Below are 15,445 nucleotides of genomic sequence, written 5' to 3' on the forward strand. Positions count from 1 at the left end.
TAAGCTCATTGTAAAAAAAGTTACCAAACAGAGCTTATTTTGTCAAACGGACTTATAAGCTATCCGCTATAAGCTATAAGCTCTTTTTATGGTCTTACCAAACAGAGCCATGGTCAAGATAAACTTCTTTAATCGGTTTGAACTCGAGAATCATAGTTGTGCGTAAGTAAGGAAAATTTAATTAAAAAAATAAAATAAAAAAATGTTAAGGAAAGAAATTATCCAATCTAGTAATTGGGTAAATGATGCAGAACACGTGGCAAGCACCGAAGTGGTTGGCATACGTCACCCCACTCCCTTCTTGATGCGTATACCTCCGACACCAAGCGAGTCATTTTAAAACTCACACGTTTCCTTCATTTCTTCTTCCATCTTTCGCTTCTCAATTTCTCTTTTCTTTATCCGGCGACCGGTAACTCCCTTCGCCGCCAAACCCTTCTTCCGATCCCTTTCCGAGTCAACCTCTCACCGTCATGAATCCTGAATAGTAAGTCTCAACTCTATTTTCTGTTTCCTTTTCTGCTTAACACTTCTCCAAATTTCCCGTCACAAATTAATTCTTTCCTGTCTTATTTTAAATTTTAATTATTCTTATTCGACCTTGTTTAGTTAGATCTGCGCATTCGTTGTTTTGCGATGGTGAATTTTAGTGCTTTCTGAACTGTTTTACTTTTTATCTTATGCATGGATTGTGAAATTTGTTCATGGATCGTGTTTCTTCAAACTTCCTTGCTGATTTAGATCCGTTTAATTAGTCGATGGATCCGTTTAGTTATCATGTTTAGTTATTTTTAGTCTATTTTCTACATGTTTGATTATGTGATCCACTTTTGGTTTCAAGAGATGTTCAATTTTCATAAGGTAAATGCATGTGAACTCTAAGGTCTCTGTGATGGATATGACATGTGAATTTCTTAAAATTGATACACATGGGATGGCAATGTTTTATACACCGATAATAATTTGAGAAAATGAGATAATGTAATCACCTGTGCCGGTGTCGGACACTGGCATGTGTAGGACACCAGACACACCTTCATTCCTAAGTGTTGTTTTATGATTGAATTTAGGGAGTGACCGAATGCTTTTTCAACTCAGAGATTTCTATAGTTTGTTTCTTCCACGGTTGGTATAAGGGGATCTTGAAGTTGAAGTTTTATTCCATAGATAGATCAATGAATATGATGTCTTGAGTAAAATGTGGTCCTCCCTAAAGTTAATAGGTTTAAAAATTTATTAGAGGCATTTTTTAGCTGAACTATTTCTGAAATTGATATGTGTCTTTTGTAATCTTGTACTGGGGAATCCTCTAATGGACAAAAGTATTTCGTGTAAAGCTAGTGAAGTCCATGTGGGATATATGTTAAAAAATGTTGTACAGGTCATGGGACAGTTTAATAAAGAAGAATGTGTTGTTTGTGTGCATGACTTCAATCAATCTAGGATTAATTAATTAATTATAAATGATGTCCTATATATGTGGCATCGTACATGCTATACCTTTTAGACAGTCATGTTTTGCTGTCTACTGTGGCAAACATGAGCTTGAGTTTTGCTGATTAGCTCGAACATGCATAGCATGATTGAATTATGCTTTTTGTCTACATGAATCAATTTCTTGTCTTCATTGGTATATCCTTATAAAATAAGGAGAATGTTAACCCGTGCCCCCGGGGCATTGGTTAAGCAAGCAAGCTTTTATAAAAAGGTAGTGTATTTATTACTTCATTAAAAGTTAAAAGTTACATTTCCAAGACAAAATTTCGATTTAAAGATTGCTTAACTAGTGCCCCGGGGGCATTGGTTAACAAGACCCATAAAATAATTATGATTCTTGATTATTTTATAATAGATCAATGCTTATCAAAAGTTACTCCATTATAGACTAGAACTCATTTGGGCCATGTCACAGTCACCCATTTTGCTATGGCCATTCTCTTTAGGAAAAAGATAGGCATTGATTAATAATATCATATCTTTGATTGGGGCATCCTATCTTATTTTCAGTGACTATTTGTTCAAGCTTTTGTTGATTGGAGATTCTGGTGTGGGCAAGTCATGTCTCCTCCTGAGGTTTGCTGTAAGTTCTGAGCCCCTGTTTTTTTTTTTTTTTTCCTTCTTTAGTTACGGTCATCTTTTTTCAATTAATGAAAAATGAAATTGAATATTCCCATTTTTTACTATTACATTTTCATACAAAGTTGAATATAAAGAACATATGGATGTGTTTTTAGGCATTGAAAAAGTGTGTATGGTGTCATACATAGTGAGATTGTGAGCAGGCTATATGCACCAGAGAGTAAAAGGAGTAAATCTTGACCATAAACAATGTAAGGTCAAGGTTAAAAGCTTTTATTAGTCACTTCATTTTTTCAGAGTCACATCTCTATTTGTGGTTTGATCGAACGGCAAGATTTACTCCTTCTTCTCACATAAAAATGACTCTCTCACTTGACAGTCAAGGATGCAATGTCAAACAAAAGCTTTCACCTTGAATGATATTTTATGAAGGGAGGTTACACTTCTTAATATTTTTCTTTTTCTGTGAAACAGGATGATTCATACCTTGACAGCTATATCAGTACCATCGGAGTGGACTTTGTAAGCATTCCATATCTACCATTTAAACTTATTTCCATGTTGTTTTCAACTTTAGTATGTGACTTGTTATTTACCATGCTTCCTTCTTTAGAAAATCCGCACTGTTGAGCAGGATGGGAAGACCATTAAACTTCAAATTGTAAGTCACTGACTAAGTTAATATTATTTGAATACTGAACAAGTTGTTATTGGTTCTGAACTCTGATGGGAGTTTTACACGAGTCTATCTATGCCAATTTGTTTTCTACATCTAAATTACGTTTTTGAGATTGTTTCAATTAGATGTACAAAAATCAATTTGAACATGCGTAGAAAAAATTATCCATGAGAAGTTTTATTTGAGGATATCTTTTTTTTTTTTGAGTAATTATTATATGTCCATTTGATAAATGGCTCATTCCAAGTTTTTCCAGTTACCAATTGTGTTCTTGGATCATTTGAACAGTATTATTTGAGGTTATAAAGTTACCCATTGAATATTAGGAAATCAATTTCCTTTTCAAACACTTCGGCTCAATTATCTGGGATTGGTTCTTTACTGTATTCTGTAATTGTTGACAGATTTTTCTGCATTTTTTTATTGTATAGTGGGACACTGCTGGTCAAGAACGTTTCCGGACTATAACTAGCAGCTACTATCGTGGGGCTCATGGCATAATTGTGAGTCTTTTTAAACCGGCCCTTTGTCAGCAATTTCCTTTTTACATTGTCTTGGGAAAACAATGGTGTAATCTTTTTAATTTTTTTTTTGCAGGTTGTTTACGATGTCACTGACCAAGAGAGCTTTAACAATGTTAAGCAGTGGCTGAATGAAATTGACCGCTATGCAAGTGAAAATGTTAACAAGCTTCTAGTTGGAAACAAGAGCGATCTCTCGGACAAAAAAGTTGTGTCCTCTGAAACAGCAAAGGTGATTCTAAATTTGTTGATTTATGCCCCATATACATGTCCCACTTCCAGTGACATTTTTTTTAAGTCCTTCCTTTAATCTAATATTTTGATGTTTGTGCCTTTTGTACATCAGGCATTTGCAGATGAAATTGGAATTCCTTTCATGGAAACTAGTGCTAAAAATGCCTCCAATGTGGAACAAGCTTTCATGGCCATGGCTGCTGAAATTAAAAACAGGTATGGAATTTCTGTATGTAAAGGACAACTATTGAGCTTTTTGCATGAGTTTGTGAACTTCAAAGAACCTTGTTTAGTCAATAGATACTGATCTACCTTGATTATTAACCTCATTTACTCGTCGCCGGTACTTTTTTCACAGAATGGCGAGTCAACCTGCCAACAGTGCCAGGCCTGCAACAGTCCAAATTCGAGGACAACCAGTGAATCAGAAGGCTGGTTGCTGCTCGTCTTAGAGACCAAGTATTCATGGTCTTAGAAGTTCCATGTGTCTCTGTGGCATGTAAAACTAGCTTTCACATAATGCTTTCATATGAAGATTGTTCGTCAATTTACTCTTTACTGTTTGTTCAGATTGTTGTTAAAACTTCAATTCTTTTATGTATTTGATTAAAAAAATTATGTACAAAAGTAGGAATATTGTTGAAAAACAGTATTTGCCTTGTTCGTTGCCCCAAACACATTTTACGTTACTCAATAGCTTCCCGTATTGGCTCACTTATCTCTTTAGTTGTTGGATGCTCTTTAATTGCATTGTAAGTTTATGAAATAAAATATATAGAAAACTGAATTTTTATCTTTGAAAAGGTTCACTTATTATCAGTTAATTTTATTTTCTAATCAGTTTCTATGCTGACCATATCTTTTGCTCTGAAGTAAACTGTATATTCCTTGAGCCAGATCTTGCTTGAAGATGACATATATGTTGCGCACAGATTCACAGTTTTTCAATGTATAGTTCTGTTGCTAATTTGCAATTTCACGGGTTAATCAATTTCGGGTGTATTGATTGATACAAAACTATATCTGTAAATAGTCTTATAAATTGATGAAATAATGGTTTTTATAAAAAAGCATTAAAATTATTGATAAACTAAAACCCAATAACAAGATGTGAAAGGATTAAGAAAGTTGAAACAATCCACTGCAAATATGCAGGCATCCCGTTTTACATACATAATCATCCACCACCTATGAAAACTACTCGAAAGCTACAAGCTTTAATATTGTCAAGTCAAGTCAATTCCGAATCAAACGTAATTTACACAAGCAGCTCTCTTTAAAAATTATCAAGTTATGCTCTTCAAGTAGTGCTCCAACAACTCCAATTTTCCCAACCGATCGCCTGCACTTTGAATTCCAGGCTAGCACTATGTGAAAATCCTCCCTAATAACGATAATATAACTGGTTATAAAAAATAATAACTTTCACATAAAAATAAATTCAGTAAGCAACTAATGCTCCCAACTCCAGTGCACCACCGTGGATAGATGCCAACGGTCAAAAAGGTCATGTATTTTGGGATGGAGGAGTATTGCTTTTATTTTCTTGAGGCTACATTTGGGTAAGCACTTTGTTCATGGGGTGCCGGCAAGCAGCAATTAATTGCATTCTATGTTCTTAGTCTGTCCAGAGCAATGAACCTTTTGGTTCCTTTTTGGAATAAACTGATTCCAAATAAACTTGAAGGTGAAGAGCCTGACATCATTGCTCTTGCAATAAAAGCATACCCTTAAATTTAACACCATTGTTGTATCTGAACGCCGTCAAACTTACCAGTAATCGCTGCAGGAGCAGAACCCATCCTTGAAATGATGAAACCTTGTGGTGTCCCTTACAATGATTTCTCTTCCTTCTATAGCTGAGATGTACTTGATCGCAGAGTGGCAATCTCCACAAACCCTCAAATTTTTAAACACCCGGATTGGTACCCCTAATGGTACCTTTAAAAGTCCAAATGCAATTGCTAGTTTCTCACTATGCCGTAAAAGAAGTTGTTCTTTCAACTCCTCTCCCACATCATGCAATGCAAATTCAAGATCTGGCACATAACCAGCCAACTTCATTTTCATCTCCAATTTATCTAGTTTTTCATGTATAGAAACCAATTCAGGGTGTAGCCTGTCATTTGACCTAAACTCGTGCACGACGTTGTTTATTTCAACCCAACTATATCCAGGTGGCTTCACAACATTATTTTCTTTCATTGATTTTCGGACTCTAGCAACATGTTCCCATTTGCTTTGTGCTGCATAAACATTAGCCAATTGAACATATCCAGTTGCACTGGTTGGATCAAGCTCAAGCAGATTCTTAGCAGCAAACTCAGCCATGTGCATGTTTTTATGAATCCTACAAGCACCCAGAAGCGTACCAAATATGGCAGGATGTGGCTTAAAAGGCATACTTTTTATCATATCTACAGCCTCAGATAACCTACCAGCTCGGCCAAGAAGATCAACCATGCATCCATAGTGCTCTGGCCTAGTTTTAATACCAAAATCCTTTACCATTGAGTTAAAATATTTGATCCCAAGATCTACCATTCCTGCATGGTTACAAGCTAATAACACTGCAACAAAAGTAATCCAATCTGGCTTTATCTCACCCTTTTTCATCTCATCAAACAAATGAAGAGCCTTTTCGCCAGCTCCATGTTGAGCGTAACCAGAAATCATTGCATTCCATGTTACAACATCTTTCCGCGGAATCTGAACAAATAACTCCCACGAATCCTTAAGATCCCCACACTTAGAATACATGCTAATCAATGAAGTTACTGCCGTTGTATCCCTACTCAATGGAGATTTACAAACTAACTGATGAACTTGTTTACCCGTCTGCAAAGCTGATAAATCACTACAACCCAACAACACACTAGTCAAGCTCAAAGCATTAGGTTTAACCCCAGTTTCCAACATTGTCTTAAAAAGCTTTAACCCATTCTCTGCTCTACCATTATCAACATACCCAGCAATCATAGCATTCCAGGTCACCAAAGTCTTCAAACTCATTTTCCAAAACAATATTTCCGCCATTCCCACCCTCCCAAATTTCATGTACCCAGTGATCATTGCAGTCCAAGTAATCACACTCTTCATAGGTGCAGCATAAAAACACTCCACAGCCGCATTTAAATCCCCACAAGCCACATATCCAGACACCATCGCACTCCACGTAACACAGTTTTTCTCCGGCATTGCCACTAACAATCTCCGCGCCTCATCCATCATCCCAACCTGAGCATAACCCGAAATCATAGTATTCCACGAGGCTGTATCCCTAACAGGCATCCGGTCAAAGAAACGACGGGCATTATGAATTCCAAAATGGTGCAAATAACACGCCAACATTGTATTATACGAAACAGTGTTTGGTTCGGGTATTTTATCAAACAGTTGGCGAGCGCGTTCGAAATTCCCATGTTTCTTTGCAAATGCAGCTAGGATAGTGTTCCAGGTAGTCGTGGATTTCACTGTCATGTTATGAAACACGCGGAGAGCAGAATCAATGTCACCGGATCGAACGTAACTCGCGATGAGCTGGTTCGAAGCGATGACATTGCTTTGATCGTGATCATATGCATGATGGGTTTTGGTGTGGTTGGTTACAGTAACAAAGGACGAGGTTGAAAAAGCGTTTAATTTCTTTCTCCTCAGGAATCGCAAACAATACATGTGTTTCAAGGGACAAGATCTTCTGCGTACGAGGTAGTTGAAAAACAATTTTCAGATTTTTCAAATTCGTATTGCGTGTTTTATTTGTGTCAGGTTTCGGTATAGGAAAATATTCGTTACTTCGTACGAAACAGAAAAAAAATAAAAATTAAAAATTCCGTTGCCGGGACTTGAACCCGGGTCTTTCGGGTGAGAGCCGAATATCCTGACCAACTAGACTACAACGGATTTCTGATATTGCTGTCGCATATTAATACTAAATATTTAAAGTATGTGCAAAAATGCAATTAGTGTGATTTTTCTTTGTTGTCAAATAGCCTATTGGTTAAAATTTCACATTTTTCAGGTGAATAAACCGGTGTCTGGGATTTGAACCTGAGTATCTGGGGTTCGAACCTCGACCACTGCATATAATATACAATGTCTCTAACAACCGAACTAAGCAGTGGCGGAGCCCTTCATGGGCTGGGGTGGGCCACAACTAGGGGTGGCAAAACGGGCCCAGCCCGTTTAACCTGCCATTTTAGGCGGGCTGGGGTGAGATTTTGAGCCCATCTCTCTAGTTGGCCCGCCCCTGTTAAGCCCGCTGAAAAAGCGGGTCACAACGAGGTGGGGCGGGTTGGCCCGCGGACCCAACCTCAAATTGTGCCACTCTTTCTGATAGTGATAAGTGATAACTGATTCACCACTAGTCCACTATCTCTAGAAAAAAATTGATTCACCATTGCATTATATTGAGACTTATTTCATGTTGTTGGATTTATTTTGTAATTTGTTTTATGTTGGATGTATGGTGGATTTATTTTGAGATTTGCTTAATGTTAGAATGTTTATATTGAATTTATTTGTTAATAAAAATCGACAAAAAAATATTTTAAAAAATAGCCCGCCAACCCGCTAGTTTGCCTTTAGGCGGGGCGAGGTGTAAGTTTGAGCCCACCCTCTCAAGTTGGCCCGCCCCGCCCCACCCTGTTTTTGGCGGGCTAATAGCGGGCTGGGCCTAAATGGGGCGGGTTGGCCCGTATTGCCACCCCTAGCCACGGTCCACCCGGAAAAATTAAAAAATCAACGATTATAGGTTTATTTTGCGAGATTTTATATAATTGTGTGTCGGTTTTAGGTTTCGGTTGATCCAAATTCCCGCAAAGTGGTGTAATGGCCCACCCGAAAAATTTAAATAATTCAATTGTAGGTCTATTTTGTGAGATTTTATACAATTTTATGTCGGTTTTAAGTTTCGGTTGATCCAAATTCCCGCAAAGTGGTGTAGTGGCCCACCCGAAAAATTTAAATAATTCAATTATAGGTCTATTTTGCGAGACTTTAAACAATTTTTCAACGGTTAATTTTAGTGGCCCACCCCAACTTTTTTTTCTGGCTCCGCCACTGGAACTAAGCTCACGGAAACAATTAGTATAATCTTTAATGTGTAGCTTATGTGATTAGTTTATTAGTTGTACCTCATCTCATAAAGTATTGCATTAACCAAGTCTAAGTGCTCAATCTATTTTGTTGGTTAGCCCTTCTCATTTGATGAATTCTATATTGGTGTTGGATTTTATTTTATAGTAGTGGACAATAGTATGACGCTTTGTCATTTAGTTTATTAGTCTTATTAAAAAATGAATTGTACAGGAGAATTTAGTTCTATTTATGAGTGTAATTTTTTTTTCCCGACCAGTTTTATTTACCTGCTAGCCTAACTTACTAGGATATATTTTCCTTAAAAATTGGAGATTAACACAATAATAATATTATGGCACTTTGTTTCTTGTATGCTTCGAGCTACAGCTAAATTCAATCTATCTCATCTCAAAGACATTATTGCATAATTATCGAACTACAAAATGTGAATTTAGGTTAAGCGTGTATCAAGTGTGTTTTCAATGTGAAATCAGATATGGTTTGAGAGTGTCTCTCAAATCTAATGACTGACTAATATGGCTATGGTTGTTGTGTAAAGACTAAAGACTAGATAAATTACTAATATCTAGGCAATTTCAAACTCTATTTTAAGAAGGAAAAAAACATGGCATTTTGTTTTGTTCCTTTGGTTGTTATAGTTGTTTGTAGTTTGTTTTTCCGGACTGAAAATGTCAAAAACAAGGTCAAGTAACACGAATTTGTTTTACATGTTTACTTTATACAAACGACTTTGGCTTAGTTGAAATAGTTTTATTCTTTTCTAAAATGTGAAATATATAAAGTCCTATGATGCAGAATTGATGTACTCGCTCTCATTCATTTGAGTTGCATTTAACAATTTCTTAGTCGCAGGACATAACTGTTTGCATAATTGACTTTAATTGAAAAATAAATGATGATCATGATGGTATGTTTGATTAAGGGGTTACTTACTACAACTGGCGAAGACTATTGTGATTAGCATTGTGAAAGCCTCATTGTCGAAAAAAAAATAAGCATTGTGAAAGCCTTATTGTCAAAAAAATAAAAAGTCTTGTGAAAGCCTAATTGAAGAATAATCTTTCTTTTATTTATAGTTTCAGTTTAAAAATCATGTATGGGTGGCAGTTGTCAACGATTCGATAAGGGAATACTTGCCATACAAGTTATTATAAAGTGAAAGTAAAATACTCATCACAATAACGGTAACGGGTGTTTTATCTGTTTATCAAAATGGATACATTCAAGGTAGGGTGAAAAATTGGATGTTTAACAAATTGATCGAACTCAAAATGGTTACGAGTTTCAAATAAAGACAAATCATTTCGGAGAATCCAAATTTGATTATTGGATAAAACAATTTTTGGTTATACTGTGCTTACATTTCGATCAAATTTTAGATTATTAGGGTCCTCTTTTCTTACGAATTCGAGGGTTGACACCAAAATAAAAATAAAAATTGAGTGCTTATATAGAACAGTGACCACGGAAGAAAACTCTATCAATTCAATTAAAATGAATGAGTTTGTTGAAATATATTCATATATAGTTATCGGTGGGACCTTTCTTGAAGTGGCGATCATACCACTTATTCAGAAGTTTGGAGACACGATAAACGGTTTTCTGTTTGTGTTCATCAAGAATGGTGTTTCCATTATGATCATTGAGGGGAGCATTCCCACATAAATAACTGCGACATCCTCGGTTTTCAAACACTAGAATACTTGCGTTGAAAATCTTCAAGAAGTCTGTAAAAGCTTCGAAAACCTTCTTCGACAACTTGAATGACACCAAGCTCTACCTTTTTGTGGGATTTTGTAAATCCCAAAGGACACCAAAGATATTAAAGAAAAACAGAATGCTCGATGTTGTTTTCGGTACCGGCACACTATTTGAAATGAGTTAATGTAGGCCAAATATTTTGGATGGAGATGGGAAGAAAACACGTCCAGATGATTCAACAACTCCATTTTGAAGAAATTGAAATGAAGCCAGAGTCTTATCTCCCTAAAGATTACAAGTTGGTTTTATTTGGCAATGTGGGTTACCACTCAATAGAGAAAAATGACCTTGATCACTTCCTTGGCTCTATACATATTTGAAAACGACAAGATTCAAGCAAAACAGAAAGTGTAAAATGCAATTGTCGATCACTCATTATTTGATATTACATGAGGGTGCACAGAACTCACCCGCTAGGCCAAAAAGTTAAATAATGGAACGATATTACATTACAATAGTGTTTGTGTGTATGTGTGTGTGCGCGTGTGTGATTAAAAATCTAGACCGGTGTTTTGAAACTAGCATCTACAAATGCCTCTATCCATGTTCCTTACAATGGAAGTCTATGCCCAACACAAGCTAAGTGAAAAGATCAATTTCGAATTTCATGTCGAAACAATATTTAGTGTAGAAATTGAGACATTGACATAAAAAAATATGATTTATATATAACCATCCAGACCAAGTCTTTAATCAATTACACATAATCCCAACACAAAAAGTGAATAATTACACTTGATTGTATAACTTACGATACACAGACGATGACAAGATGTTGCATCAATTGACTTGATCTACAAGCCTCCAATGTTTCCACCTTGTTTTTGTAATACTTTTCTCTCCTTTTCTCTCGCTCTAAACTTGCTAAGACAAAAAATGACTCAAAATGAGGTTGCAAACCTTTATTTATAGATTTCTGGAAAAGTTTATTTTATCCAAGCGAGTAAGTCATTCATTGGGATAACGGACCTTACTTCCCCAATGGGACTTAAACCGCCAGCACTCGCCAAGCGAGTGGATTCTTCGCTGGGAGAATTTTCCCTATCATGGCTTTGAGCTCTACATGGAATCACCAAACATTTGATCGACTCGCCATGAAAACATCTTGATTGGCGTCTTTTTAGATCGTTGCTTTGTCCATTCATTCCGTTGCTATAAATAACAACAAAGATGCGTTGTAAACAAAGTAAAAAGTACAAGGAACCCAATATGGACTTGGCTTTAATATATTTACAAGAATTAGAGGTTTTCATAAGTTTTTTTGCAAAATAAATTAATAAGTGCCTTGAATTACATAAGCAAATAAAATCAATTTGACACTTATTAGAGATTAAGGTTTAGATATTAACTTGACGGAGCCATGAAAAAAGAGAGGAAATAGACAAGAAGCGATGACAATACCGATTAATTGTTGATGACCACACACGGCCTCCAATTGACAAATGTTGATTCTTCCAACATGAGAGTCTATTTCGTACCACCTTAATCAATGATTGCCACATCGAAGCTCTTCTTGGGTTTTCCATAATTGGTAATCCGAGATATTTAAAAGGAGTCGAGCCCACTTTACAATTCAATACTTCGATATCCTCCTTTAGCTACAATTGGTGAATATTCATCCTCACAATCATGCTTTTGTGAAAATTCACTTTTAATCCTACCATCACCTCGAAAAGTAGTATGTTCGCCTTTATGTTATGGATATTTAACCAACTCTTTTCTCTTATGATTAAGGTATCATTGATATTAAGTAGATGTGAGATATGTTCATCATTGTCTTCAAACTTAAAAGCCCTGAACCTGTCCACTTCCATTGATTTTCTCATCAACACCCTTAATCCCTCTATCGCGATCGGGAAAAGGAATAACAACAAATGATCGCCCCACTTCAAGTTATGTTCCATCACAATCACTTTTGTGGGGCTACCGTTCACAAGGGTGGAGATCGAAACGGATTTTAGGCACCTAACAATCCATCTCCTCCACTAATCGGGAAAATCCATTTGTTGCATAAGAAAATCAGAGTACTTCCACATCCGATAAAATTGAAACGATATAGATAAAATCAAATACTTTTTTACTTATCAATCAATAGTATATATATAAAGTAAGGTTTTTTATGCCACATGTCGCTTCCACGTTTATTCTCAATATTTTTATATTTTTTCTATATTTTATTTAACATCTTATTTGACATAAAAATCTCAGCAAATTTTTGATTTTATCCACTACATATTTTATTTAATTTTATATTTAATTCCTAATATTTTGTGTAGCCAAAATATCTCAACAAACTATATATAATACTTTCAATACTATCCATTAAATCTTACTTTATTTTTTTTCTTTCTTTTTTTTAGGAAAAGAAGTTGCAATTAGTTTTTTTCATTGAGGAAAAAAAGGCTTCAAATTGTTTTTTTTTAACTATAAATAAAGGAGAATTTTTTAATCACGTAAACACATATTTTGAGCAGAAACTAAAACTCAAACCTTCTTTTGATCTAAGTTTTTTCTTTCTTTTGGTTTGACAAACACCTATACTATTGTTTCTTTTACTTATGCTTAGATTTTTATTTTTATATTATGAGAGGGAACTAACACCTACGTGTGAGTTTACCGATTGTTTTTTTTTCCTTTCAGGTCCTTGAACTATTGTTGCTGGCATCCATTACAAACACCTACGAGTTTCAGGTCCTTAACTAACACCTATACTATTGTTTCTGTTTCAAGTCCTTGAACTAACACCTATACTATTTTTTTTTTCTTTTCATTTCAACAGTAGCGTTTTTATATTATTAATCACCTATACTGTTATCACCTATACTATTTTTTTCAAGTCCTTTTCGTTTTAATATTATTAATCAGTAGCGTTTTGATTTTAATAATAATATTTCAGGACTTGAAATATTTTTATTTAATTCCTAATATTTTATGTAGTCAAACTGTCTCAACAAACTATATATGATACTTTCAATACTATCCTCCTTCAAAAAATAAAAATACTTTCAATACTATCTATTAAATATTACTTTTTTTTTAGGAAAAGAAGTTTCAATTAGTTACTATCTAATCTTTTAGCACCATATTATTCAATTAGTTTTTTTCATTGAGGAAAAAAAGGCTTCAATTTTTTTTTAACTATAAATAAAGGAGAATTTTTTAATCACGTAATCACATATTTTGAGCAAAAACTGAAACTCAAACCTTCTTTTGATTTAAGCTTTTTCTTTCTTCAGGTTTGACAAACACCTATACTATTGTTTTTTTACTTATGCTTAGATTTTTATTTTTATATATAATATAAGAGGGAACTAACACCTACGAGTGAGTTTACTGATTGTTTTTTTTCTTCAGGTCCTTGAACTATTGTTGTTGGCATCCATTACAAACACCTACGAGTTTCAGGTGCTTGAACTAACACCTATACTATTTTTTTTCTCTTTTCGATTCAACAGTAGCGTTTTAATATTATTAATCACCTATACTATTATCACATATACTATTTTTTCAGGTCCTTTTTGTTTCAATATTATTAATCAGTAGCGTTTTGATTTTAATAATAATATTTCAGGTCCTAAAATATTATTATTTCACGAGTAGCGTTTTAATATTATTAATCAACTATACTATTATTTCAGGTCTTTATTTCTAAATAATTATTATACACATATATCAACCACTTTTTAATCCTGCTTTTTAATATAACATATTTTCATCTTTTTGTTATTTTTATTTTTTGATTTTTGTAGACGAATTTTTAAACAGCATTTTAAAAATTTTAATCATGTTTACGCACACTTGCAATACCTTCATTCAAATTTGATTCCTATTTAACCAATAAGTTTCATCAATTTGGTTTCTAATTTTCTTTTTCAGAAATTATGGCTGCCAAATTTGACCTCATTGATAGCATAACAATCAATAATAAGTACAGAGTATGGAGATTCAAGATTAGGATCATTAGAATGTGGAGAATGCCAAACTTTAAAGATAGAGACCAGGTTGATTTAATCGATATGGTTTTCATGGATGAAAAAGTATGCATCGGTTCTTTTTCCTTATTAACTTTTATTTGTTTTGTTTTATTATTGTTTTATTATTCACAATTTTTGTTGACTGAAAGTAGGAGTCCCAATAATGTTGATGAGAAATATTGACCAAGCCAATGGATTGTGTAATGGAACAAGATTGAAGGTACGAAAATTGGGAAACAACGTCCTTGAGTGCACAATTCTGACTGGGACAAATATCGGAGACATTGTTCTCATTCCTAGAATGAGCATGATTACAGACAACCTTAATCTACCATTCAAGTTTAAAAGAAGAAAATTTCCAGTATCCATTTGTTTTTGTATGACCATTAACAAATCTCAAGGACAAACACTTTCAGTTGTTGGGTTGTATCTTTCAAGACCAGTCTTTAGTCATGGTCAACTGTATGTTGCTCTTTCAAGGGTTAAAAGTAAGCAAGAGCTAAGATACTTATTGAAAATAGTGTTGATCTTCTTCTGAATACAACAATTAATGTTGTATACAAAGAAGTATTTGAAAACTTAATATAGCAAGATATGTAGCATTTGTCTTTTATACATTAGTTGGGATTTAATTTTATCGACAAAGTACTATTCCTTTCAATTATCACATTATTATATTTTATTTTTGCATACTACACTTATTAATTACTACTTTTGTATTCCAAGATTAGATAGCTTATTTTATGTTCGTTAACAATTTTTATTTTTAAATTTAAATCATTTCAATTTTTTTCATGTATGTGTCCATGAACATAACCTTATTTAATATTTTCTATGACTATCCCGGGCAACGTCGGGTCACTACACTAATATTTTCTATGACTATCCCGGGCAACGCCGGGTCACTACACTAGTAGTATATATATAAAGTAAGGTTTTTTATGCCACGTGTCGCTTCCACGTTTATTCTCAATATTTTTATATTTTTTTCTATATTTTATTTGACATCTTATTTGACATAAAAATCTCAGCAAACTGTTGATCTTATCCACTAAATATTTTATTTAATTTTATATTTAATTCCTAATATTTTGTGT

At 34.3% G+C, this 15,445-nt stretch overlaps 2 protein-coding genes, 2 long non-coding RNA genes and 1 other non-coding gene across 5 annotated transcripts; 2 read left to right on the forward strand and 3 right to left on the reverse strand.

Moving 5' to 3' along the window:
- The first annotated feature begins 344 nt into the window (after window positions 1-344).
- LOC146901389 (GTP-binding protein YPTM2) lies at window positions 345-4,231 on the forward strand. The gene is made up of 8 exons (XM_085734959.1): window positions 345-487; window positions 2,008-2,080; window positions 2,554-2,601; window positions 2,693-2,740; window positions 3,190-3,261; window positions 3,356-3,511; window positions 3,626-3,729; window positions 3,872-4,231. Exons 1-8 carry the CDS (start codon window positions 474-476, stop codon window positions 3,963-3,965), a joined length of 609 nt encoding a protein of 202 aa, XP_085591085.1. The 5' UTR covers window positions 345-473; the 3' UTR covers window positions 3,966-4,231.
- Window positions 4,232-4,632: 401 nt separating this feature from the next.
- Window positions 4,633-7,297, reverse strand: LOC146901390 (Tetratricopeptide repeat (TPR)-like superfamily protein). Its single transcript, XM_085734958.1, has one exon. The coding sequence runs from the start codon at window positions 7,186-7,188 to the stop codon at window positions 5,284-5,286; it is 1,905 nt and encodes a 634-aa protein (XP_085591084.1). The 5' UTR covers window positions 7,189-7,297; the 3' UTR covers window positions 4,633-5,283.
- Window positions 7,298-7,343: 46 nt separating this feature from the next.
- Window positions 7,344-7,416, reverse strand: TRNAE-CUC (transfer RNA glutamic acid (anticodon CUC)). Its single transcript has one exon. It is a non-coding gene; the product is annotated as a tRNA-Glu (tRNA).
- Window positions 7,417-10,971: 3,555 nt separating this feature from the next.
- Window positions 10,972-12,358, reverse strand: LOC146901392 (uncharacterized). Its single transcript, XR_015022332.1, has 2 exons — window positions 11,776-12,358; window positions 10,972-11,526 (listed from the first exon to the last, which is right to left on the reverse strand). It is a non-coding gene; the product is annotated as an uncharacterized LOC146901392 (long non-coding RNA).
- A 376-nt stretch (window positions 12,359-12,734) lies between these two features.
- LOC146901393 (uncharacterized) lies at window positions 12,735-14,884 on the forward strand. The gene is made up of 3 exons (XR_015023061.1): window positions 12,735-13,065; window positions 13,729-13,779; window positions 14,251-14,884. It is a non-coding gene; the product is annotated as an uncharacterized LOC146901393 (long non-coding RNA).
- The last annotated feature ends 561 nt before the right edge of the window (window positions 14,885-15,445 follow it).

The sequence above is a fragment of the Medicago sativa genome, chromosome 8, assembly GCF_051527215.1.
Source record: "Medicago sativa cultivar Bolivia chromosome 8, Bolivia_mono, whole genome shotgun sequence".
In the NCBI taxonomy this organism is placed as follows: Eukaryota; Viridiplantae; Streptophyta; class Magnoliopsida; order Fabales; family Fabaceae; genus Medicago; species Medicago sativa.